General features: G+C 52.6%; 9 protein-coding genes across 14 annotated transcripts; 4 read left to right on the plus strand and 5 right to left on the minus strand.

Moving 5' to 3' along the window:
• Positions 1-881: 881 nt before the first annotated feature.
• On the minus strand, positions 882-2,830 carry H257_00986 (glyceraldehyde-3-phosphate dehydrogenase). The gene has a single exon (XM_009823950.1). It carries the CDS (start codon positions 2,745-2,747, stop codon positions 939-941), a length of 1,809 nt encoding a protein of 602 aa, XP_009822252.1. The 5' UTR covers positions 2,748-2,830; the 3' UTR covers positions 882-938.
• Positions 2,831-3,276: 446 nt separating this feature from the next.
• On the minus strand, positions 3,277-4,564 carry H257_00987 (hypothetical protein). Its single transcript, XM_009823951.1, has 2 exons — positions 4,539-4,564; positions 3,277-4,300 (listed from the first exon to the last, which is right to left on the minus strand). The coding sequence occupies exon 2, from the start codon at positions 4,294-4,296 to the stop codon at positions 3,310-3,312; it is 987 nt and encodes a 328-aa protein (XP_009822253.1). The 5' UTR covers positions 4,297-4,300; positions 4,539-4,564; the 3' UTR covers positions 3,277-3,309.
• Positions 4,565-4,877: 313 nt separating this feature from the next.
• Positions 4,878-5,866, minus strand: H257_00988 (hypothetical protein). 4 transcript variants are annotated; one of them, XM_009823953.1, is made up of 4 exons: positions 5,549-5,866; positions 5,356-5,500; positions 5,095-5,308; positions 4,878-5,039 (listed from the first exon to the last, which is right to left on the minus strand). In XM_009823953.1, exons 1-4 carry the CDS (start codon positions 5,854-5,856, stop codon positions 5,002-5,004), a joined length of 705 nt encoding a protein of 234 aa, XP_009822255.1. In that variant the 5' UTR covers positions 5,857-5,866; the 3' UTR covers positions 4,878-5,001. The 4 variants fall into 4 exon arrangements, with proteins under 4 accessions (XP_009822255.1, XP_009822256.1, XP_009822254.1 ...); XM_009823954.1 differs by having other exon boundaries at positions 4,885-5,039; positions 5,095-5,500; XM_009823952.1 differs by having other exon boundaries at positions 4,888-5,308.
• Positions 5,867-6,462: 596 nt separating this feature from the next.
• On the minus strand, positions 6,463-8,837 carry H257_00989. 2 transcript variants are annotated; one of them, XM_009823956.1, is made up of 4 exons: positions 8,754-8,837; positions 7,419-8,705; positions 7,204-7,364; positions 6,463-6,847 (listed from the first exon to the last, which is right to left on the minus strand). In XM_009823956.1, the coding sequence occupies exons 1-4, from the start codon at positions 8,806-8,808 to the stop codon at positions 6,536-6,538; spliced, it is 1,815 nt and encodes a 604-aa protein (XP_009822258.1). In that variant the 5' UTR covers positions 8,809-8,837; the 3' UTR covers positions 6,463-6,535. The 2 variants fall into 2 exon arrangements, with proteins under 2 accessions (XP_009822258.1, XP_009822259.1); XM_009823957.1 differs by lacking the exon at positions 6,463-6,847 and having other exon boundaries at positions 7,124-7,364.
• Positions 8,838-9,808: 971 nt separating this feature from the next.
• Positions 9,809-11,264, plus strand: H257_00990 (hypothetical protein). Its single transcript, XM_009823958.1, has 8 exons — positions 9,809-9,984; positions 10,039-10,215; positions 10,269-10,395; positions 10,457-10,637; positions 10,692-10,777; positions 10,830-10,920; positions 10,986-11,099; positions 11,151-11,264. The coding sequence occupies exons 1-8, from the start codon at positions 9,840-9,842 to the stop codon at positions 11,238-11,240; spliced, it is 1,011 nt and encodes a 336-aa protein (XP_009822260.1). The 5' UTR covers positions 9,809-9,839; the 3' UTR covers positions 11,241-11,264.
• A 76-nt stretch (positions 11,265-11,340) lies between these two features.
• On the plus strand, positions 11,341-13,732 carry H257_00991 (hypothetical protein). The gene has a single exon (XM_009823959.1). The coding sequence runs from the start codon at positions 11,451-11,453 to the stop codon at positions 13,647-13,649; it is 2,199 nt and encodes a 732-aa protein (XP_009822261.1). The 5' UTR covers positions 11,341-11,450; the 3' UTR covers positions 13,650-13,732.
• Positions 13,733-14,104: 372 nt separating this feature from the next.
• H257_00992 (hypothetical protein) lies at positions 14,105-15,073 on the plus strand. The gene has a single exon (XM_009823960.1). It carries the CDS (start codon positions 14,187-14,189, stop codon positions 14,973-14,975), a length of 789 nt encoding a protein of 262 aa, XP_009822262.1. The 5' UTR covers positions 14,105-14,186; the 3' UTR covers positions 14,976-15,073.
• A 3-nt stretch (positions 15,074-15,076) lies between these two features.
• H257_00993 (hypothetical protein) lies at positions 15,077-19,667 on the plus strand (the record flags this gene model as incomplete). The annotated part of the gene is made up of 5 exons (XM_009823961.1): positions 15,077-15,118; positions 15,240-15,269; positions 15,323-15,683; positions 15,746-17,412; positions 17,675-19,667. The coding sequence occupies 5 exons, from the start codon at positions 15,077-15,079 to the stop codon at positions 19,601-19,603; spliced, it is 4,029 nt and encodes a 1,342-aa protein (XP_009822263.1). The 3' UTR covers positions 19,604-19,667.
• A 963-nt stretch (positions 19,668-20,630) lies between these two features.
• Positions 20,631-24,327, minus strand: H257_00994. Of its 2 annotated transcripts, XM_009823963.1 has the most exons (9): positions 23,915-24,327; positions 23,759-23,845; positions 23,641-23,706; positions 23,519-23,581; positions 23,329-23,475; positions 23,217-23,279; positions 22,734-23,153; positions 21,115-21,976; positions 20,631-21,035 (listed from the first exon to the last, which is right to left on the minus strand). In XM_009823963.1, exons 1-9 carry the CDS (start codon positions 24,310-24,312, stop codon positions 20,703-20,705), a joined length of 2,439 nt encoding a protein of 812 aa, XP_009822265.1. In that variant the 5' UTR covers positions 24,313-24,327; the 3' UTR covers positions 20,631-20,702. The 2 variants fall into 2 exon arrangements, with proteins under 2 accessions (XP_009822265.1, XP_009822264.1); XM_009823962.1 differs by having other exon boundaries at positions 22,734-23,279.
• Between the last annotated feature and the right edge of the window lie 189 nt (positions 24,328-24,516).

Genomic DNA, 24,516 nt, shown 5'->3' on the forward strand with positions numbered 1-24,516 from the left:
ACAGAAAGGACAAGTATAGTCAGCCAATCACTCTCCAACGTGATTCAATACTGATTAGTAGACAAACCGCCCGAATTTTGGAAGTTTATAGCGAATCCACGAATTCAATTGATTCGAGGCTGCGACTCCAGTGAGCGTAAGCTCTGTATTTCAGTGCACGATCCTTGTCAAGTTACATAACCTTACTTGACATCATGCTGTGCCTACTGAGGAAGTGGTGTTTCACTCCTCATACGAATCGTCTTTCTCCATTGTATTTGGATTGTGAGCTGACTGTGAATGTGGTGGATATGGTGCACGTCATCTAAAAACTTCCAACTGGCCAAATCTAAGTTTGGAGGTTTTACTATTTAACGTATAGTTTATGAAGTTAAACCCAAATCCCAAATACCGATTTCATCCGTTTTATCACTGATATTATACTATAGTATACGATAAGAGTCGCTTACAAAAATCAAGATACATCTCATCGGCCACCTATGGCCACATATCCAAGTGCCCATGTAAAATACCGCTAGGTTAAATATCTACTTCTGGACCAATTCATCACCAAATTTGAAACTGAGACGTAGAATTTCTTCACCACATTGAGATCTGTCGATTCTACTACCAGTATGTAGTAGAAGTACGTCTCAATTTGCTGAAATTTTGAGCAATGCATACGAAATAGAAGTCAGAAAATTTTGTGAAAAGTTGTTAGTTTATAGATGACGAGCACCATATAACGCTAACGTTATTATTATTATTAATATCATTATTATTAATAATAGGAATAACGTGTATTACTTACTAGTAGTACAGTGGGATTGGCTGATGTATGAAGAGATGCCATACGATTTCTGTCGATTAAAACTTCGTCACCCCAATCAAACGAATAACGTTATACCAGTAACAACACACACCATAATTCGTTCGATTTATTACTATTCTCAACGCATTTATTTCCGTTCAGTGTGCACCATGTGCGAAATGAGGTCGAGGACACGGTTCGAGTACCCCCACTCATTGTCGTACCAAGACACGAGCTTGACAAAGTCATCCGTGAGCGCAATGCCGGCGTCCGCGTCAAAGATGGACGACCGCGCGTCGCCGATGAAGTCGCTCGACACCACCGCCTTGTCCGTGTAGCCCAAGATACCCGCGAGTTCGTTTTCACTGGCGTACTTGATGGCGGCCTTGATCTCTTCGTACGACGCCTTGTTCTTGAGGCGGACAGTCAAGTCCACCACCGACACGTTGGCCGTGGGCACGCGGAAACTCATGCCGGTCAACTTGCCGTTGAGTTCCGGGATCACTTTGCCCACGGCCTTGGCGGCTCCGGTGGAGCTGGGGATGATGTTGAAGCAGGCGGCGCGCCCGCCGCGCCAGTCCTTCTTGGAGGGTCCGTCGACCGTCAACTGGGATGCTGTGACAGCGTGCACCGTGGTCATGAGTCCTTCGAGGATGCCAAACTTTTGGTTCACGACTTGGGCCAGCGGCGCCAAGCAGTTGGTCGTGCACGACGCGTTCGAAACAATGTCCATGTTCTTGCTGTACAGGTTGTGGTTGACCCCCACGACGAACATGGGCGCGTCGGCAGACGGCGCCGAGATGACCACCTTGCGCGCGCCGTTCTGGAGATGCGCGCCGGCCTTGTCCTTGGTCGTAAAGACGCCGGTGGACTCGACGACGTACTCGGCGTCGGCGGTACCCCACTTGATGTTGGCTGGGTCCTTCTCGCCAAACACGCGAATCTTCTTGCCGTTGACGTGGATGTAGTCGCCGTCGTGGCCGACGTCCGCGTTGAAGAGGCCGTGCACTGTGTCGTGCTTGAGCATGTACTCCATGTACTCGGTGGGGATGAACGGGTCGTTGATGGCCACCACATTGATGAGGGGGTTGGTTTCCGCGGCGCGGAGGACGAGGCGGCCGATGCGACCGAATCCGTTGATGGCCACGTTCACGGGGCCGCCGACGTGCGACGCGCCACCGCTTTGGGCGTTGATGATGTGCAAAAAGTCGGGCTTGAGCGACGCGCCACCGACGAGGAACCCGTCAATGTCGGATTGGCCAGACAACTCGGTGGCGTTGCCAGCAGTGACACTGCCCCCGTAGATGATGCGGGTGGAGTTGGCGACGGCGGCGCTCACGTTGGTCTTGAGCCAGTTGCGGATGCCGGCGTGCACGTCTTGGGCCTGCGCCGGGCTGGCGGTGAGCCCCGTGCCAATGGCCCACACGGGCTCATACGCCACGATGACCTTGGACCAGTCCTTGACGTGCGCGGCGTACGCGGCCAGTTGGTCCGTGACGACTTGTAGGGTTTGGTTGGCATCACGTTGGGTCTTGGTTTCGCCAATGCAGGCAATCACAGACAGACCCTTGGACAACGCATACGCGGCCTTGCGCGCCACTTCTTCGTTGGACTCGCCCTTTTCGCGACGCTCGGAATGCCCGACGATACTGTAGCCGGCACCGGCGTCCTTAAGGAGTTCAGCAGACACTTCGCCGGTGTACGCGCCAGCACCATGGTGCCACACATCTTGGCCACTGACGCCCACGTCCTTGCGGAGACGCGACGCCACAGACGCGACGTGGAGCGCGGGCGGCGCTACCACGACTTCAACATTCGACGGGATCGTGGCCGTGTTGAGCGAGTCGACAAGCGCGTTGGCTTGGGAGACCGACCCATTACACTTCCAGTTCCCCCCGACAAAGAATTTACGGGCTTGGGAAGAGAACATGCGACGCGAGACGGAAGTGAAGGCCATGGTGTGATGTGTGACGGTCACCAAGAAGGAAGTTTGGAAATGACATACTGTCGGTGGAAGGCCCTCCAAACGCGTGAAAGATCTTGCTCATTGTATTCGTTTCCACAGGTTCGCCGATGTGGCGTGTTTTTGCCAGCGCCGGATAAAGAAGCATGTAAAGGACCGATTTTTTAAGAGGCACCTAGGGACGTTGAATGCATATTCATTATAGTATATCTATTTCAACCTACTCTTTCATCTGAATCTTTATATAGTCTTGAAAACCTGAGTACATTTCATGCTTAGAACATTCGATTTAGACACCTTGAAGTGATTGGCGCCGGAGCACCAGTATCCGAACGTCGATGCGCAATAGTATGTATCTGTGAGACAACGTGATGAAGTCGATTTCGTGGATGGCGTCGGACCATTCAATAGTAATCAACATGACGACGTGTCCATGAACCATGGGTCGACACTTCCAGGGAAGGTCGTAGCTGAGAAAGAGTGTATAACGTTATACTCGATGCAGATCGACACGAAACGTACATAACAAACCAGCCTAGTGTTATTAACCAACTTGTTATTCGAGAAACGCTTTCTTGTACACCAAGTTGATTTGCTCGATGACCAGCAGTACAATCATCGCGTTGGGCGCACAGCGACCGTAGTACGTCCAATAGCCTCGCCACAGTTTGCCAAAGCCTTCCTTCTGCACAATCTGGGTAAAGCAGTCCCCCACACCTTTATACGGGAACGCGCCTGTCACTGGGTCCTTCTTCATGTTCATCAAGCGCGACTTGACCAAGTCGAACGGCAGCGACGTGAATGCACATGCAAAGCCCGAGAACGCACTCGCCCCTAGGTTCGTCACAAACCCTCCGCCCAAAATCGGCTTGAGGACTTCCTTGGCTTGGTCGTACGACGCCATCATCCCGAAGTTCATGGCCGCTCCACGAGCAATCAGTGGCACACTGCCGCGCCACAGCGTGGTCACGCCTTCGGTGGACGCAATGCGAAGAATGGCATCCACGACGTTCTTGTACCCGCGCTTGTCACCTGCCGCAGCCAATGTATCTGCCTGCATGCGCACCAGCGCCACGTCCATGGGGCAGCCCAATGTAGCCGCCACCGCGCCAGTGAAAATGGCCACGGAACTCTTCATCCACAATGGCAGCCCGTCTGTGGCGCCTTGCTTCACGCGCGAGGCTTGCAACGAGTCGGAAAGCGCACGATGCATGCCCAGACGAGTTGTGCCGTAGACCATTTGCCGTGCGACGGCAGCCGACAGTCCAGCGTACAAACCGTGCACCCCTTGCTTGGCAATCACCGACTTGGCGACCGACACGGCCGTGGCATTGCTTCCCGTCTGGCCTGCCAGTTGAAGATGTACCTTGACCAAGTCAATCGGGTGAATCGCCACGGCGGCGACGATGGCTGCCGAGCCGCCACATACATATGGTTGCGCGGCTAAGGCAAACGAAGATTGAGGTTTGGCAGCACTCATGGCAGCGTCTTTTGTGGCAACCAGAAGCGTCGAACTGGAGGATTGCGTTGTACTTCCACTCATTCACCTACAAGGGTCGCGTGCTGCAGTGAGGATACGTTGAGCCAGCCAAGTTGGTTGGAGAACGACAATCAATGTTCGAATCTCTTTGTACATATCCTTCGATATCCCGTGGATGCAGCAGGGACGTTACACAGGAGGCATCGACAGACGCGCTTCCCACGTCCATCTCGCTCAATCCATGCAGAAACCAAGGCAACAACACGGCCATTCATCCTCATCAGACGTTCATCAGTGTTGTATACCTCACAAGGAAGATCTGGCAGATGCAATTGTGACGATGGATGACCAGGAGGAGCGCATAGCAAAAGGAGGAGTGACACTGTGCCGCCCAAGGAGTACGAGATCTCCTGGTTGCTTGTTCTTTTTCCATTCCACTGCAACCTTAGTCATGTCTTCCGTCCTTGTTCCAAATGTATCCGGAAGCATACAAATTCGTAGTGCAATCAGAAACCTGTCAAACTTAATTTCGTGTCGTCGACCCCGTGGGATGTCAACTCGTTGCAAACAGCCCACTGTGGCGTGGGTGTGTCCACAAGAACTTTCACCACGAAACATTCTGCCGCCACAAGATCGTTCTCGAATGCACAATTATGACCATGACATGTTGGCATTGCTTTATTAGCCAACAAGTCTATACCGCCATCGAAATGGGTGGTCGGGGGGTGTACACAGTCGGTGAGGAGGAGGAGGCCACGATCGATGGTCTCAGTCTTTCTGCAGCTGCTGGTCGTTCGATATGCCCTCTACGAGCGATTGGTTCAGACTCGTCCGTGATGATGCATAGTAGTAGTCGCCCACCTTTGGGCTTCGTCAAATGATCTACTTTGTGCTGCGTATAGTTCACGCTCATGTTAACAGGCAGCCCCGTGCTGGACGAATGGTGGTGACTCTCGTGAATGGCACGCCCCTTTAGAGCCTCCTTTGTCGCTTCCAATGCTTTTGCAGGATCAACTGCACCCAGTTCAATTTCAGGGATGCCAGAGCCCTTGGACAGAATGTTACCACGCTCAGCCTATGGTACTGCAATGTCAGCCTCGTATCTATAGGACGAGCACGGACTGAATGGTCTGTCGGCTGGTGGCGCAAATGCTCGGGGATAGAGTAAAGCTCCAACTCTTCGCTCCTCTCTTTTGATATGATTGGCGAGTCAGTTGTCGTCGTTGGGGCATACTTTTCTTTGAGTTTGGCTTCAATGTACTTGTTCCTAGAACACACGCATACATGAGGATACATCATGTCGATGTGAGGTTACTTGATCGCTTCAAATGGATCGACGGGTAAGTCGGCAGACTGGGTCATGAACTGTCCATCCAACGTCGACAGGGATGAGTCGGACGTGGCGGAGGTCGTCGCTTCCGTCGCCGCGGTGGTCGTCTTGCGACCATCGCTTTGCAGCCTCTTTCGTTCCCGGAACTTCTGGTCTTCCTTCAGCTCCCTCAGCTCCTCAAGCGAAAGTTCCGCGTCACCATCGTCCACGTCGCCGTCCTCTATGGCACGCTTCCGCGCTGGTTTCTCCTTTTTCACTCGCGACTTAAACATTTTGTGTGTTGGTTTGCTCATTGCATCGAAAAACCCAGCATGTCAAGAGTTTAACGTGCAGTCTAATGGTACGAACGTACTTAATGGAAACACAATTTTAAAACAGGTAAGTCGAAGTATATTATACTTGAGTCTTAGAATATAAAATAATCATTAAATAATGTATAGCATTATTACATGAGAGGTACCATGTATTAAAACTATTGAGAAATTAGAACAATAATAATATTCTACATTATTATAATATTACTCTTTTGTATGTAAAGTAGAGTTTCGCTCAAAATCGGCTCACTGGAAAATTTCTTTGCATTCGTCTCGCCCAAACGGACAGTATCCGAATAAAACGAACGAATTCAAACTATAAATATAAATATCATCGATTCACTAATACTTGTATTAATAGTAACAATTTGTATTGATAGTATTGTGAATTCTCGGTCGTGGTTGTTTGTCTAATCGATATTGAATCGCGCTCGGGTTCTGATTGGTTGAATATACTTGTCCTTTCTGAAAGAGCCAATCAAATCCACTCAAATTTGGATTAGCCAATAGCGTCGATTCGTGAGTATTCGATATAGGGCAGCGAGATATTCGATTCGACGGGGTCTGAAAATTCGTAGTATCGAATCCAGAATACTTCGAAGTCATATTTGCAAATGTCCACATGTTGCATGCGGGCCACGTTTCTTCCATGTTTGTATTACATATCGGCAGTCGCCCACTGGTACATGTCCTGCTTGTGTGCTTTGCGTGCGTTCACTTGAAGCAGCGCCTTCTCTTCCCAGTTGTTTCCTCGCACAACGCCATCCCATCGATACCCCGGGGGGATGTTGAATCGGTTTGGGGGCGCGGGGGGGCCAGCGTACGTTGGCTTTTGGTTCTTCTTGGGCCCCTTCTTGGCTGTGTCGTCCACGTCGTCCTTGAACAGCGAGCTTTCCATCGGGTCGAACGCCCTTGGTTTGGCCTTGCGCAGACTTTCGAGCTCGGCGTCGTCGTTATGTCGTGCAAATGGCTACATATATAGAATCCCCCCATCAAATCCCATACATATAGTAGACCGCTACATGTACTATCCAATTATATTGTCAAGTCCATTCGAAATTGGAGTGAGATATTCACAATCGAATGACCAAAATCGGCAGCCAATCGATATACGACCAATCAAAACCGAGAACACTCATCAAGTGGCCAATCAAATTATCGACCAATTGAACATCGAATTAGTGTGTGATTGAAATTAGTGTGACACTGGACAATCTGTACATACAAACGTCAAAGAATCGATATATCGATAGATTTGGCAAAGAATCAGAGCAATATAGAATCCCCGCATCAAATCCCATCATTCCAAAGAGTCATAGTATGTACCTTGGCCCGCATCGCGTCGAGCTCTTGCTGGTGGGACCTGAGTTCCTCTTTGCGGACTTTCCCCGTGCCCCACTCAAACTCTTCTTTGGCTTCGCGCTTACGCTTGCCATCCTGGATCTCCTGCTGCCGCTGCATCTCCATCAACATGTCCAACTTCCGGCCTACATGCACAGTTGGTTTAGAACTTACACAAAGACATAGGTAACTGTATCTACCTCGCTTGTCACGGTAGATCGTTTCTGCCTGTTTGCCCATCAGGGCTTCGTCTTGAAACGCGGCTTGCTGGGTCGCTCGGAGTTGATCTTGTTGGGCTTTGAACTCTTTTCCAGTGAACACCCCGCCCACGGCAAGTTGGTCGTCGTTGGATGGGTTTCGACGTGGGGATGACGCGTTGCCGTCACGGCGACCACTTTTGGGTGACGTCGGCGCGTCACGACGGCGTGGGTCGAATTTGGATGTTGATGTGGACGACCGCGGACGGGGCGGGGAAATTTCCTCGTGGGGTCGTCGTCGGGGGGGCGAGGAAGATTCCTTACGCGACGACGGCGCGACGTCAAATCGAGATCGGCGACGGGGCGACGACGTATCCCGACCAGATCGACGAGGGGACTTGTCTTGATGGGATCGACGTGGTGGGGAAGCATCGACCCGGCGACTTCGGCTGGAAGGAGGGGAATTTTCCCGCTGAGAACGGCGCGGCGGCGAACTGTCGTCAGTTCGTCGAGATCTGCGAGGCGGAGACGCGGCATGGTCTCGAGTGGATCGCTGAGAGCCATCGTCCCGCTGTTTCTCCCGTCGTGGAGGTGACGCATTGTCAAAGCGAGACCGACGTCGAGGCGGCGAGGAAGTATCCCGATGAGACCGGCGGGGCGGCGAGAAAATTTCCCGATGGGATCGGCGAGGCGGGGAGGTATCGTCCCTTGGGCGACGAGGGGGAGAGGAATTCTCCTCTTGAGATAGATCTTGTGGTCTATCACCACTAGCTACTTTCTTGCGCCGTCGCGGGGGCGAGTTTTCTTCATGACGGACCTTTCGTGGCGGAGACAAATCCTCCTTTTGTCTGGAAGGAGACGACGCTTCTGAAGGGTCCTTAACATCTTGCCGGCGTGACTTTCGCGGTGGAGATGACGCGTCCTGCTGTCGTGATTTGCGTGGTGGTGATGCATCCTGATGTCGTGCTTTGCGTGGTGGTGATGCGTCTACCGATGGCTTCGTTTCGGCGGCCAGCCACTGCTTCTCCAACTCCTCGGTCCGTTCCCGCTCAAAGAACTCTTCTGCGTTCGCCACAATAGGCTGGGATTCAGGGTCGTAGTCCTCGGCGCCGTCCCCCACGACAGTGGGTTGTTCTTCGTCATATTCGGTGCGCTCGTCTTGCCATAGATCCTTCCCTTTCCCTTGTTTCGACAAACCATCGTTCCAAGCATCGTCGTCGTCGTCCACGACATACATGCCAAGTCCTGTGTCCGTCTTCTTCTTCTTACGCTTCTTCTTGAGCTTTTCCTCTAGAATATATCATCAGTACATCGTTTCTGACGAATCCATTGACTTACCGGGAGCACCGCCGCCCATATACCGCTTCAGCGCTTCCATCTTGGACGCCGCCATCCCGTCCACACCTCGTTGTTGAAAACGTGAATCCTCCGGATAAAATATCCGGAGGTATCCGCTTAATGAAATATTTTTGTATTTTGGTGTAAAATGTCACGATTAATTTGATTGGCTCAATCATTCAAAAGACAGCGACTTGATTGGCACAGATACAACCAAGTAGCAATCGAGGCGGCAAAAGCAAGATTTGGATCGTCAAAAGCCCTACCGACTACCGTATACTACTATTAATAGTGTTATCTTTTTACCCCAAATTTGGACTTTTGCGCTGATTTGCGAAAATCTATCGATCGATTCTATCGATTTGTACTGACTGTTGTATGTAAGAATCGTCCGACCTCATACTAATTAAAGGCACACACTAATTCGCTGATTCGCCAAATCCAACTCTTTGTATTGACTTTTGTACATAAAATTCGTCGACGTCACACACTAATTTGATGTTGCATTAGTCGAAGAGTGGATTTGATTGGCTACTTCAATATTGATCTGGGTTTTGATTGGTCCATCGATTGTCTGCCGATTTGATGCTGCTCATTCGAATCTACTACTACGTAGTACTACTTGACAATACTATATACATTGAATGGATCATTGCAATGATATACATGTATTTAAGCTTAGGTGCGTTGTGCATGTTTGTGTTGACGCTGCAACTCTGTCGTGTCACATTCGATCCCACACTAATTCGCACCCATATGTACATGTGGTAAGCCACATCCCACCGGCCGTTCCAAAGTACTTTGATCTCCACGCCCAGTAAATTGGCCAATCGCCACAACCGTTTCGAACGGCCGGCGGTAATGGCCCTAGATTACCTATGGCATTCACCACCCAATACTTGATTGTTGTATGTACGTATTTAAGGTATTTGAACAAGGAAGCCCTAAATAACTGTGGCTTGGATTTTAAGCGATTTGATTGGCTGCGATGTGCGCGTTGATTGGACGATTTGAACCCTGACCCCTTCTGCAACAAGTGTTGTTGCAAAGGAAATCCTTCGGCCATTTTCAAACTTCCTCGCCATCATGCAAGTGGATCACTCAAACCCGATTACCCTCAGCCGCTATGTGCTTGCGGACAAGTCCATCCAGAAGAACAACGACCTGTGCATCCTCTTCAACTCGATCGAGTTGGCGTGCAAGGTCATCTCTAGTGCCGTGCGTCGGGCCGGTACGTGATATCGTCCAGACACCAACGCAGCGCACGAGATTAATCACTCCACAGGTTTGACTGGGTTGTATGGCTTGGATGGCTCCCAGAACTCCACTGGCGATGACGTGAAGAAGCTCGACATCTTGGCCAACGACATCTTCATCAACTCCCTCAAAAACTCGACCAAGATCGAAGTCATGGTGTCCGAAGAAAACGAAGAACCGATCTGGGTCAACACGGCCAGCGACAGTATGTCTCGTCATTATCCACTCGAACCGTTGTCTCATCATGGACCTTCGTAGCCAAGTTCTGCATCGCCTTCGATCCCCTCGATGGGTCGTCGAACATTGATTGCAACATCTCGACGGGGACCATCTTTGCCATCTACGAAAAGAACGCTGCCACTGCGACGAGCGCTTCCACCGGCGGGTACGTGCCCCTCCCTGATATTATGTCCATCTCCGCGGCTAATGCGTATGAATATACTTAGCTTGAGCGACATCTTGCAACCTGGCAAGTCGTTGGTCGCGGCCGGCTACTGCATGTACGGGAGTTCGACGCAATTGGTGTTAACTTGGGGCAACGGCGTCGTTGGGTTCACGTTGGACCCAACGATCGGGTCGTTCATTCTGTCGCATCCTGACATCAAGATCCCTTCCAACCCCAAGACGGTACGCATCTCCGTCACCTTGTTTATCACGTAGTTACCATGTTACTATGGCTAGATTTACTCGTGCAACGAAGGCAACTTGTCGTTGTGGGATGCGCAAACCACGCAATTCGTACACGAGTGCAAGACCGCCGCCAAGCCGTACGTTCGCGTGTTCATGTATCAAGGTCATGTTTAACGTTATGCGTTATAGGTACTCGGCGCGGTATGTCGGCAGTATGGTGTCGGACGTCCACCGCACGTTGCTGTACGGAGGCATCTTCTTTTACCCGGCGGACAAGAAGGTATATATATATATATACCTTATTTGATTGAAAATGCAAGTAAATACATCTTACAATGTGCATAGAGCAAGTCGGGCAAGTTGCGCTTGCTGTATGAAGCCAACCCAATGTCGTTCATCGTGGAACAGGCGGGCGGGATTTCCACCACGGGCACCCAGCGTGTATTGGACTTGATTCCCGTACGTGACTTTGTCAAGTTGGAATCATATTTGCATATTTTTTTGTATTAGACGTCGATCCACGAACGATCGCCCATCTTTTTGGGCTGCAAGCGCGACGTGAACCGCATCTTGGAACTCTACGGCCAACCCACGCAATAAATAAATAAATCCCAACTCTTCCCATTCATATATATATATATATAGAACGAGATACTACCAGTAGTACATATATATATATATATATATATATACTAGTATCTCGTTATTGAAGAACAGGCACACGTTGGCCGTTCCAGAAATAGCAACAAACTATACCTTGCGCTTGGCTAAACTTAGCTCCATGAATAACTATCCACATTTCCATTCTGCATGGCAAAGGCGCATCCATCGATTGCTCTGCGACGCGCTCGCACAGACAGCGCGCTCCAGCTCTTCTTCCATGGCCACCCCCAGCCCACAACTACGTCGCTGTCGGCAAGCGGGGACCATGCCGCGCAGGTCACCCCTGTCGATCCCCACTACGTGTCGCTAAGCGACATCCAACTCGCCGACTCCACAGAGAGTTCCAGCAACCACACGGGCGACGCAGAGTTGCGTGCCATGTTGGCGCAATGCGTGGCCGCGGTATCGTCGCCGCCGCCACCTCCATGCGCGCTGGCCGCCATCCTCTTTGAAACGTCCGTGCACCACCTCGTGGAGATGCACTTCCGAGTCAGCGCCATCCACGCATGTGAGGCGTACGTGGCGGCCCGACGAGCTCTCGTGCAGACGTTTGTGGGGCAACTGGACTGCGGCATTGATGCAGGAGATGGCGCTGCGTCGTCCAAGTTGTACACCCAAGTGCACATGCTCACGACAGTGTACAAGAACGACGTCCAAGTGCTGCGTCGGTCCATCGCCCGCTTCGAAGACGCGAGTCGTGAGGCGTTGAAACGGCGGGGCCACCACCTCCACACATCCACAACGTCCACGGCAGGTCCTTCAGGTTTGTCTTCGCCTCGGTCGACGGCTTCGATGGACAAGGACGACCTGGAGCTGCAGTTCGTGGCCGCGCGCGCCCAAGTGGACCACGACGTGCTGGACGTGTTGGACTTCCACGACCAAGTCGATGCCAACAATGCAGTGGCGGCGGTGCAGCTAGCCACCACTCGCGTGTGCGAACTCGAGTACGCGGTGGGCCACGTCCGGCTGTTGCAATCGTTTTTCGATGCCAAAGCCAGCCGGCGCGAGGAGCTCGAGCTCGAACGCCGCAGTCGGCTTGTCGTGCTCAAGAACCCCCACTCTGAGCTCCGCCACTACCTCCCTCAGCTCCACGCCGACTTGGACGAGTTGTTGACCCAGTTCACCGCCGGCCAAGCGCGCCTAGCCGCTGCCATCGCCGACGAGGCCAAACACCAAGAAGACACGCTGCTGCGGGCCATGTGCTGTGTCCGCGACAGCGACGCATCGTCGACGGTGCTTCTCCATCCCACGCTGCACTCCGGTCGCATCCACGACGGTCTCTGGGCCAAGCTGAGTGCCGTCGAGCGCCTCGTGGCCATCGAAACGCGCCTGCCGCCGACGCTGCATCAGTGGCTGGCACTAGGTCACGCCCAAGCTCATTTGCCGTCAAATGCCGACGCGGTGGGTGCGGCGGTGGCGGTGGCCGTCGCCAAAGAGTCGCAAGCACTTACGAGGCAGCATGCAGAGCGGATGCGGGCCCTGGAGGAGGCGCACGCGGTGGAGATGGACACCCTTCGGAAGGATCGCCGGCAGCGACAAGTCCGCGCCGTGTTGCGCAAGTGGACACAGTCGCTGGAGGGGGGTACGTCACCTCCGATGCTCGAGCTCGAGGACGACGAGACCCCCATCGATCCCGAGGACGAGGTCGAGTTGAGCCACGATCACCGCGCGGAACTGCTGGCAGTCGTCCGCCTCACGCGGATGGTGGCGCGACGTCGGGCCATAGCTGCCAAGCAGCGAGCGGCCGCGCACGTGGCGCACCTCACGACGCTGCAGCAAACGCACAAGCAGATGCTGGCGACGTTGGCCGAAGAATTGGACTGTGAGCAGTCGCTTGAACATGCGCGGCTGATGGACCGCGTCCGGAAGCGGCGGGCAGTTCGAGGGATTCCCCACCAACATCACAAGTCGGGGGCCGCCTCCGGCGACGAGTCGAACGACGACGCCGCGGACGAAAAGAAGGTCGTGCTGGCTGAGCAAGAAGCCGTCCTGGCGCAAGTCGAGGCCGCCGCGGCCAAGAAGGCGACAGATGCCACGGTGGCGGCCTTGGCGGCGGAAGCAGTCACGATCGGGCTCTCGGACGGTGGCGGCAGCACCCCCGAAGTCCCAAGTGGACCGACCAGCCGACACTTGCCCACGGACGACGCGTTTGGGATGTTGGTGAAACGGATGGCAGAGACGGACGTGGCCCGCGTGCAGTGCTCAATATCGCAAGTCCACGCCATCGAAAAGGTGCTGCTTCAAATGCGTGCGCGAGTCAAGGACACCGCCAAGAGCACGGGAAGTGGCAACTCCAAGCAAGTTGTAGGAGGCAAGCGCAAAAAACCAGCAGTCGCGTTTCGCTGAATGCTGCTACGCTTGTCTTAGCTGGTGGCTAGAAATCGAGTTTGCACACGTAATTAATTGGAGTTGCATCAAGGTTGTTCCAAGGGGTTTTCAGTAACGTTATGCTACGTGTTACACGAGTGGTGTATAGCATTGTGTCGATCGCTCCTTGCTGGCCCATCAGCACAAATTACACCCATACACACGTAATTCGCTACTTTACTTGGCCCACGGTGGTGCTAGGCATGTGGTGAAGCGACATGAGACCAACGCATTCCAGCTGTGACATCTGTGCTCTCTGCCTCGTTGTGTTTCAAAAACTGAAACGCCTAATCATAAACGTATCTGGGTAAATGTTTTGATTGGCTACATAAGATCTGGTATGTAAAACCCTGAAACTATTATTTTAATATTTTGAGATCACTTGCATAATGTAAAAGGAATTAAATTAATTCACTATTAATAGTATTGGTCGTGTTATTAATAAAACGTGATTAACGCATTGGTGTCCATGTAAAACACGACACCTGCCAATCAAACAAGCGCTTCGCTTGCGAAATGGTGTTGGAGGGAGCGACGGTGGCGCGGTCCCTCTACGACGAGAACTTGCGGCTTCAAGAACGTCTCGATGCACAGGAGTTGGAGATTGAGGAGCTTCTCATGGAAAAGACTCGTCTGAAGCGGAAGGAGATGCGCGCATTGTACCGCCAACGCATGGTCTATCGGCACCCAGCGGTAGTGCTTGAAGAACCGACGGCGTCCGACGAGACATTCGACTTCGACCGTCGCGAGATGCAGATCATCTTGATGGAAGACGCGTATGACTCTATGCTTCGAATGGTGGACAATGGCATGAACGAAGTGTCGGAAGATGACGTGGACGTCGTGGATTCCTACCACGGTCTTTACCGCTTCCATCGGCAGTGGCACCCCCATCCCAATTCCGATGTGCCTATCAAATCCCAGAATATCTCTATGTACGACGAGCCATGGAAGAGTCTTCTCGATGCCTACGCGAATGGCAACCCCAACAAATTCAAATACCTGTCATCGTGGATCCGATACATGCTACTTGGCGGAAGCATCGGACCAGCGGCGGCGCCTGCGCAGTTCCCAGCGGGGGTCGAGCTCTCGTTCTTGTCCAAGGAGATCTTTGAGGGGTTTTCCAGGATCTTGGTGCCGGCGCTCCAAGAGCACCGACCCGATCTCAACGTGCATGTGTTCTCCAAGACCGTCGTGGACTGCACGTTACGCATCGTCGTAATGCCGAAGCATCGCTTGCATACGAAGAAATCCGAGCAGCATGAAGGTGGTCAACCAGCCGCCGGACTACCAGTTGCGAGTTAGGCGTCGATCCGAAGATATGGAGAGAATCGGAAGGAGCGATGGGATGGTTTAAGTTATATGACTAAAGTAGGGTGTTTCTTGCACTCCTTTCTCCATGTCCCATGCACATTCCCGAGGAAGCGGATCTCTTCCGCATCCTGCAGGTACAGTATTCGAATTTCAACCAATCATATAGCTTGAACTCGAAATCGCGTCGTTGATTGGATATAATTCGGGCCTCCATGGTGTGTCAGGTTGGTCACAGGATTGTTGTTGTCAAGGCAGTCAGTTCAAACCAAGATGGAAGGAGCGAAGGTAGTCATGACGATGAAAACAGGGTATGATGATGGAGCGTTCTGCATATGTAGGTCTTCATCCCAGACAAGGAGCACGTGTGGCTTCCTGCGTCTGTGAAGGGCATCGAAGGATCTGTGGTCACCGTCAAGGTCGAGGATGTCGAGACTGGCGGCGCGCCTGTAGCGAACATGTCGTTGGGTGCATCGGTTGTGGGCAAGGTCGTGTCGGTAGACTTGTCCAAGACAGACGTGATCAACGTGATTCAAGCCCGAACGGTCAAATCGTCGACCGCGAACACGTCCATCAGCCTGCCCCTCCAGAACAAGGTCATGACCAAGACGCACGGGTTCGAGGACATGATCTCCGTGGACCATTTGCACGAAGGCGCGATCCTGTACAACCTCCGGCAGCGTTTCTTCAACCTCCTTCCATGTACGCACCTTTCCTCGTTGCATCGCTCGCTCATCTGCATGTATGATGTACGTCCTTTCCAGACACGTATACGGGCAAGATCTGCATCGCCGTCAACCCGTACCAGTGGCTCCGTCTGTACAGCCCCGAGACGATGCAACTCTACATGGACGGGTCCCGCGAGAACAAGGCGCCGCACGTGTACGCGGTGTCAATGGAGTCGTTCTTCCACATGCGCACGCACACAATCAACCAGTCGATCCTCGTGAGCGGCGAGTCGGGCGCGGGCAAGACCGAAACGACCAAGATCATGATGAACCACGTCGCGACGTTGGCGTCCACGTCCGACATGTCAATCATCCAACGCATCATCCAATCGAACCCGCTGCTCGAATCGTTCGGGAATGCCGCCACCGCGCGCAACGACAACAGCAGTCGCTTCGGCAAGTTCACCGAGCTCCAGTTCGACGTCCGCGGCCATCTCATGGGCGCGCGCGCACACACGTACCTTCTTGAGAAGAGTCGCGTGACCCACCAAGCCCCTGGTGAGCGCACGTTTCACATTTTGTACCAAGTGTTGGCCGAAGCGTCGACGCTCCCGCACTTGCATCTCGACGCATCGCGGCGGTATCGGTACGTCCAGCAAGACCCCGCCGACAAAGTCAAGCTCGAGCACTCGTGGGCCGACACACAGAACGGACTGACGATCGTCGGCATTGCCGACGCCATGCAAAGCGACTTGCTGCGTGTGCTGGCGGCGATTTTGCACCTTGGCGAGTCGGATTTTGAAATGGTCGAGGGGGACGTCGACTCGTCGCAGGTGGCGGACGCGGCCGTGCTCGCGACCGCGGCGGACCTGCTCGGACTGCCGGTGGCCCACCTCGAGAAGGTGCTGACATTCCGCAGCGTGATTGTCGGGCGCGAAGTCATCTCCAAGCCGATGACCGTCGATCAGGCGCGCGACTGCCGCGACGCCGTGGCCAAGTCGCTGTACTCGTCCTTGTTTACGTGGCTCGTGGACCAGATCAATGCCGCGATCGGCGTCGGCCACGCATCGCATTTCATCGGGATCCTCGACATCTTTGGGTTCGAAGCGTTCGTGCACAACTCGTTCGAGCAGCTGTGTATCAACTATGCGAATGAAAAGCTGCAGCAAAAGTTCGTTCAGGATGTGCTCAAGACAGTGCAAGTCGAGTACGAAGAGGAGGGTATTTCGTGGCACCACGTCACATTTGCCGACAACCAGGACGTGCTCGACCTGATCGAAGGCCGCCTGGGGGTACTCAGCCTCCTCAACGAAGAAAGCAGCCTTGCCACCGGCACGGACGCGTCCTTCGCGCACAAATTGTCGGCCGTGATGGACAACCACGCGCGCTTCGAGACCCCGCGGCTGCACTCGTCTGCGTTTATCATCTTGCACTATGCCGGCAAAGTGCTGTACGACACGAACGGATTTCTAGATAAGCACCGCGACGCCCTCTTGCCCGACATCAAAAAAGTACTTGGCGAAAGCTCCGTGCATCTCGTCCGCACCATGTTCCCCACTGACATGACTTCGTGCCACCGATCGCTGCATCGGCAGTCGTCGTCTGCGACGCATCATCATGCTAAACGCGGCCCTGGCGTCGCCGCCACCCGCGCCGTGACGGTGGGCACTCAGTTTAAGGAATCCCTCGCCAGACTCATGGACAAAATTTCTCACACAAACGTGCATTATGTGCGGTGCATCAAGCCCAACTCGGTCAAATCGGTACGAAAACAAATATATATTATCAATGTGTATTTTATTTATTTATATATGTTTAAAGTTATATATATTTATAAGTGTCGATATTGGTGGTGGAACAAATCCTAGCCCTATATATATATATATATATATACTTGAGTGTGTGAGTGTATCGGTGATGAAACGAATTGGCGACGATTGGTCCATGTTCCAATGTATATATATATATATATATATATATTTATATCGTGGAAATTCATGGTTGTTGGGGGTGTTTGGATCATAGCCCCATGCATTCCATCATGAATCGATCGTGGACCAGTTGCGGTGCGCGGGGGTGATTGAAGCGATTCGCGTGAGTCGGTCCGCATACCCGAGCCGCCTCCCCCACGTCGACTGCATCAAGCGGTATGCGATCTTGGCGCCGGCGGCCCTCGCGCGGCGGTTGCTGGCCGAGGTCGACTTTGTAGCCGACCCCAAGGCCCAATGCAGCGATCTCATGGGGAATCTGTTTCCCCACGGGCACATCGTCGACTACCAAGTGGGACTCAGCCGGGTGTACTTTCGCGAGAGCATTCTGGACGACCTGGACAAGCGTCGGGGCGTGGCTCTGCGCCGGTTTGCCATCCGCATCCAGACCACAGTCAAGATGTTCCTCGCCCGACGCCGGTTTGTCAAGCAGCGCGCGGCAATTGTGGTCGTCCAGGCGCGGGGGCGGGGCTTCGTGCAGCGTTCGCGGTTCCGCCGGGTACGGCGGGGGGTGGTAGCGCTTCAGGCGGTGGTCCGCGGCCGCCGCGCCCGCCACGACGTGCTCCAACTGCGCCGAGTCCGCGCCGCCACGAAGTTGCAAGCCGCGGCTCGCATGCATCGCCAACGGACGCAGTACCTCCGCGAAGTGGCGTCAATCTCGACGATTCAATCGTTCTGGCGAACCATGTACCGCCGTCGCAAGCTGGCGAAACGGATGGCCCAGGAACAGCAGCAGCGGGCATTGGGGTCCAAGGTGCTGCATCTGCAGTCGCAATTGGGCGGCGGCGGGGCTGCTGCCGGTGCCAAGTCGGTAATGGCGACGACCACCAATACCAGCACGACCAGCACCACCAGTACGAGTAGCAGCAGCAGCACCACCGCGTACAGTCCGCCGCACAGCGCGACCAACCGCGCGAGCATGACCACGCGGCTCTTTGACGAGTCGTCGCAGGTGCTGGGGACGCTCGCGGCGGACAACGAGTCATTGCGGGAGCGCGTGGCCCGTCAAGAAAGCGAGATCAACGCTTTGAAAGAAGAAAACCGCAAGATGAGAGAGGCGCTCCAGGCCAAAGAGGTCGAGGACAAGGTCAAGAACTTGTCGCAGAGGTCCCAAGAGGCATCGCAGGTCGCGTACTTGTCGCTTCTCGAAGAAGAGTACGAAAAGCTGCGGGGGTTTGTCTGCCATTTGTTTGAGTTGCCGGTGGACACGGGGCTCGTTCGGGCGCCATCCGTCAAGGAGATTGGCGTTGTGGATGCCAAGGCGCCGGCAGCGACGTCGTCGTCGGTGGACATGACCGCCGCTAAACACGAGGCCAGTACGCTGCTCCACCGCAGCGCCGCGCGCCTCCACCGGCTGCGATCGAAGGAAGGAACCAACCCCAAGCGAGGCAGCGCTCGGCGGGTCAAGGACTACTGGGACGAAATCAAAACCAACGCGGCGCCGCTGCCGTACACGCTCGGATCGACGCCGTGGAAGCGCTTGCTCACAGACTGGGCCCAAGGCAACCCGAAAAAACTCGAGTATATGAGTCGGTGGCTACAAAACGTGCTTGAAGGCGGCGACGTCGAGCACGGCGGGTTCCCCCTCGGCGTCGAGCTCAAGTCGGTCACGCCCATGATGCTGGAAGGGTTCATGCAGCTCGTGATTCCCAAACTGGCCGAGCGACAAGACGTCAAAGTCCACGTACACACCAAGGAGTTTATCGGCACGAGCATGCGCATCACGCTCGAAGTCAAGGAAGGCGTGCCGAGAATGGCGCGGACGTCGGTCAAAGACGGCGTGAAGCCCCGCGAGTCGACGGTGGGGGGTGGAGGCGACCAGTGGGGCCGGAACTCGGTCATGTCGGTGCGCGAAACGAGCAGCTTTAGCTTTGGGAGCAACGGGAGCGAACACAGTCGCGCCAGTGGCGCCGCCAAAAGCCCGTCCAGAACCTCTGGTGTGATGACAAACAACCCCCGAAGTTAATATAACATTAATGATTACGCAGGTAATAATATATTGTTGACATGGAGAATAACCAAATGTACCGAAGAATTGACAGAAGGATTTAGCCAATCAGATTGCAGAAAACCATCACCAACATTGAATCAGTGTGTGCCAGAAACTAGTGAGACAACTTTTTATATACATTGATTGGTACTATTATATTAATACATAGTGCAAACTTCAGTACAAAGAATCGATCGATGGATTTCACGGATCTGCACAAAAGTCCAAATTTTGGGTTAAAGGACAATACATACTACAGTAGTACTAATTACAAATTACAACCCTGTTACGTCCGCTAGATGAAAACCATCTAGTACGCGGCCGAGGCCATTAAGTGCCCGCTGAGTGATTATAACTTTACAGCGTAATATCAATATCATTAATTACAAATTACAACGGCACTTTGCACAAACTGTAGTACTGGGAGTGGATGCAACTCGCGATTATATCGCATGTCGACTAAGTCTGTCCTTCATGCAACATGCTAACGTTACTTCAAAATGTTGACTTCATACGTGAGAACACGAGGATATTGGGATGCAAGTACAGCGGTGGTGTATACCGGTTTGCCAGATCTCCGACACCTTGTATTAGAACGGTATTTTATACGAGTCTCAATGTATGGCGGGCGGACAATTCACTACAAAGTTCTATATAAAAAAGTTGATATATGTATCAACTTTTTTATATAGAACTTTGTAGTGAATTGTTTTATATGGTTTTGAACGTTACATGTGGAAATGCATGAAGCGATTTGCGACAAAAGAAGTCAGCAATTCTGTGATCATCACGGCAATGTCCGTTTACACGTTAACGGTACTTCAGTAGTGGATCGCAATGTCAAATTTACAGCCTGTTCCTGTATCTCCGTGGTATATATATATATATATATATACCTAGTACTGTAGTACTAGTAGGATACAACTGGTCTTCGTCGACGTCATGCACTATTAATAGTATGCAGTACTTAGTTGATTGATGGGCCAAACAAACGGCAACAATTGGGGGGGGCTACAGTATTTCGTCTATTGGGATAGTGCAGTTTATATATATATATACCGAGCGTAGTAATAAATTAGACACCGCCAGCGGCGGCAGCGAGCATGGCGTGCTTGACTTGATTGAGCCAGTCCCACACTTGGTGGATATGCGGGCGGCGGTGTGGGTCGTAGCTGAGACAGCGCGATGCAATGTCGACGATGCACGGCGGACACGCGGGGGTCAACGACGGACGGAGGTCCCCCGCCACGACCAGCATCGCAATGCGCGTCTTGGCCGCGTGGATGTCCATGGGTTCGCGGAACTCTGGGAAGATCTGGTCCAAGTTGGAGTACGGCACTTCGGCCGTGTCCATTTCCGAGATGAGTACCCCCAGCGAGTATATGTCTGCCTTCTCCGAGTAGTAAATCTATACATCCAAGCAATAATTAAGACTTTGTGTTGCGTTCAAACAACAACTAGGAGACAAGCAAGCACGCATACAGTACCCCCTTGAGCACCTCGGGCGCGATCCACGCCACGGTGCCAATCTCGGCCGTCATCGTGTCCTCCGACGTTTCGCGGGACACGCCAAAGTCGGTGAGCTTGGCAACCCCCACGCCATTCAAAAGTACATTTTTGGTCTTGAGATCCCGGTGGATAATCACAGGGTCCATCGAGTGGAGATACACGAGCGCCTCCACCACGTCGCAGAGCATCGTGAACTTGGACACGGGGAGGACGACGCCGCCCGAGGCTTCGTCCGAAGTCGAAGGCGTCGACGCGGGGTGGCTGGTAAGACTCTGCACCGAGTGCGAAAAGCTCGACTTGGAGAACATAGCAGACGACGAAGACGACGGATGGTGGTCGTGCGGCGGCGGGGGGGGAGGAGGGGGACGACGGGGGCGATTGATGCGGACGTGTACCTGCTTGGACACGCCCCACGAGAACAGAGGCGTCGCCTGCATGTAGTTCCACAGGTCGCCGTGCTCCATGTACTCTGTGAGCGCACTCAAGTTTTGCAGCGTCGTCCACGAAAACCCAATGAACTTGACAATGTTCTTGTGGTAGAGGCGGGCACTGAGCCGAATCTCTTCCATAAAGTCCTCCACCGAGTGCAATTCGCTCGCCTTTTCCGGCAGCATCCGCTTCATCGCGACCGACACGGGTGCCGACAGAATCGGATAAGCCGGACTCGGGTGCAACGTTGCCAGGTACACGATGCCAAACCCCCCGCGCGCCAGCACATGGTGCCGCACGATCGACGGCGCTGGGATCTGGAATGCCGCGTACATGTCGTCGAACCGGACGTCGTTGTCCACGAGCGCCGCATCCACAGCGCCATAATACTTGTGGTCCACTTCGTCGTACCTATTCAAGAGCCTCAGGCCATGACGAATCATCGAAACATCAACTAAACCATCAACTAAACATGGCAACCCATGTAATGTTGTTTATCTGTTCATATACCAGTACATATATATATAAAAATACAAGATATATATATATATGAAAATAAAAGATATATATATATATGAAAATAAAAGATATATATATATGAAAATACAATATATATATATGAAAATACAATATATATATATGAAAATACAATATATATATATATATATGAAAATACAATATATATATATATATGAAATTACAATATATATATATATGAAATTACAATATATATATATATATGAAAATAATATATATATATATATATATATATATGAAATTACGATATATATATATGTATGAAATTACAATATATATGAAAATACAATATATATATATATGAAAATACAATATATATATATATATATATATATATATAAGAGGAAAACGGCGTGAGAAGATTTGTTCATGAAGTGTTAGTGAGAATATTGTTGTGTGTTTATTCTGAACTGGAGCGACATGGAGAATCAATTTTCGACACAACCAAATGTATTACAGAAGAATTGAGCCAATCAGATTGCAGGAGACAACTATCAACATCTAATTAGTGTGAAACTGAAATTAGTATGATACCAAACCACTTTTTACATCCAAACTATTCAGTACAACGAACGAATCGATCGATAGATATGGAGAATCCGCACACAAATTTCGGGTATATGGACAATACCAGTTGGGGGAGAGTCGCGCGCGGCGCCGTTGGATGCAAATCGCGAGCAGAAGCAGCATGATCAATGCCAACGCGACGGACACGACCACGACGGACGCGCCCGACTTGGATCCGTCTAGGGACGACGACGTTGTTGGGGGTGTGACGCAGATGGGGTAGACGCCCCAGAGCGTTTCGAGCTTTGTGGGGGGCGGGCACTGCGGTGTGGGGAGGTTGGGGGACGCGAACGGCGCCGAGTCGTCGCACGTGGAGGACGCGTGCCCCGCGTCAGCATGGGGCTGCGACAGTTTCTTGAGCACTTCAAAGGCGGCGGACGACGCGGCGATGAGCGTGAGGTTGTTTCCCCCCAAGCATACGAACGACAGGGATGGGGGCAGCGCCGTGAAATTGACTTTGGTGAGTGCATTGTGCTGTAGGTTTCTACACAGGGAGCGTGAGTATGACGAGGGGAAGAAGGGAGGCGGAGGACGAAGAAGGCCGCACAAGGTTTGGAGGTAGGGCGGCCACGTCGACGGGAGGTCGGTGAGGCGGTTGTGGGCGAACGATCTACAAAGGGGAAAGGGGGTTAGGGGGGTCGGTCGCCATGTGTGCATACAAGGTCGTGATGTTGGGGATGCCTTGCCACGGACCGGCAGCGGCGGCAGAGGTTAGTGACGTGATCGCATTGGAGTCCATATTGAGGGACACGAGTGACTTGATGGAGAGAGAGGGCACGGCCGTGAATTCGTTGGCTTTGAGTTGCCTGATGAAAAGCATCAGAGAGGAAACAAAATATGGAGACGTACAGAATGGACAGCGCGGGGGCAGTCATGTTGGACGCGTCCGTGAGCTGGTTGTTGTCGGCGATGCTATCGGCGCTGCATGAGACAAGGGGGAGAAGACACGAGGAAGCGGATGATGGACGTACAGGGTCATAAGGCGGCTTGGGAACGTCGTGCCGGAGAGTGTTGTGAGCAAGTTGCTCGAAATGTCTCTGCAAAAGACATGCATGTTGACGATATTGAAGAAACGAAGAAGAAGCGTACAGGAGCGTGGCGCGTATGTCGGTGCCTTTGGTCGCGCGGTATGCCAGGGACTTGTTCATGGTCGTGACACCGAGGTTGTTGAGATATCTGCGGGTCGAACATGCCGTAATGGCGATACTGTATTAGACACATCTTCATAGAGAAGACTCGACGTACATGGAGAGGCCTATGGACGGCAGGCCTTCGATGTGCGAAACGGACGACGCCAATTTCGTCACGTCCACGAGGGTGAACACATCTTGCGTCGTGTTTTGTGCTGAAAAGAGCTTCCCGTCTACCACAAGGCAGTATGGAGGCGGCTTGGCCACCGCCTGCTGGAGCAGGTCGAGCGACGCCGCCGTGCAGAGCTGTTCGCATCGTGACGACAGCGTCGGTTTTGTCAACAGCGCGCCGGGGTTGACGTCGCACGCAGGTTTGTCGGCGCTTATAGCGTTCTGTGCCGCTGTCGTGCCCATAAAGGCGGTCGTCCAGACGAGTCGTCGCAGCATCATCCGTTGTCGTCGTCTAAGTAGTGGGCGGGAGTCCAGCGCCGCAAGTACCAACTGAACGCCCATGGTGGGACATTTCGGGAAGAAACTGGAGCTACCTCTACCGCTCACCAATGATTATTCCGACACTTTCTCATTTTAGAAATAGCCCAACTAACAAGCGCATTAAAATAAATGTTGTATTGCCCAATACCTCACCAATTTCATTTGGTGGGTTCGCTGACATTTCCGTGGACAGGCGCCATCCGATTCGAAAAACTGGTCCGTTTT

The sequence above is a fragment of the Aphanomyces astaci genome (assembly GCF_000520075.1).
Source record: "Aphanomyces astaci strain APO3 unplaced genomic scaffold supercont1.2, whole genome shotgun sequence".
In the NCBI taxonomy this organism is placed as follows: Eukaryota; Oomycota; class Saprolegniomycetes; order Saprolegniales; family Verrucalvaceae; genus Aphanomyces; species Aphanomyces astaci.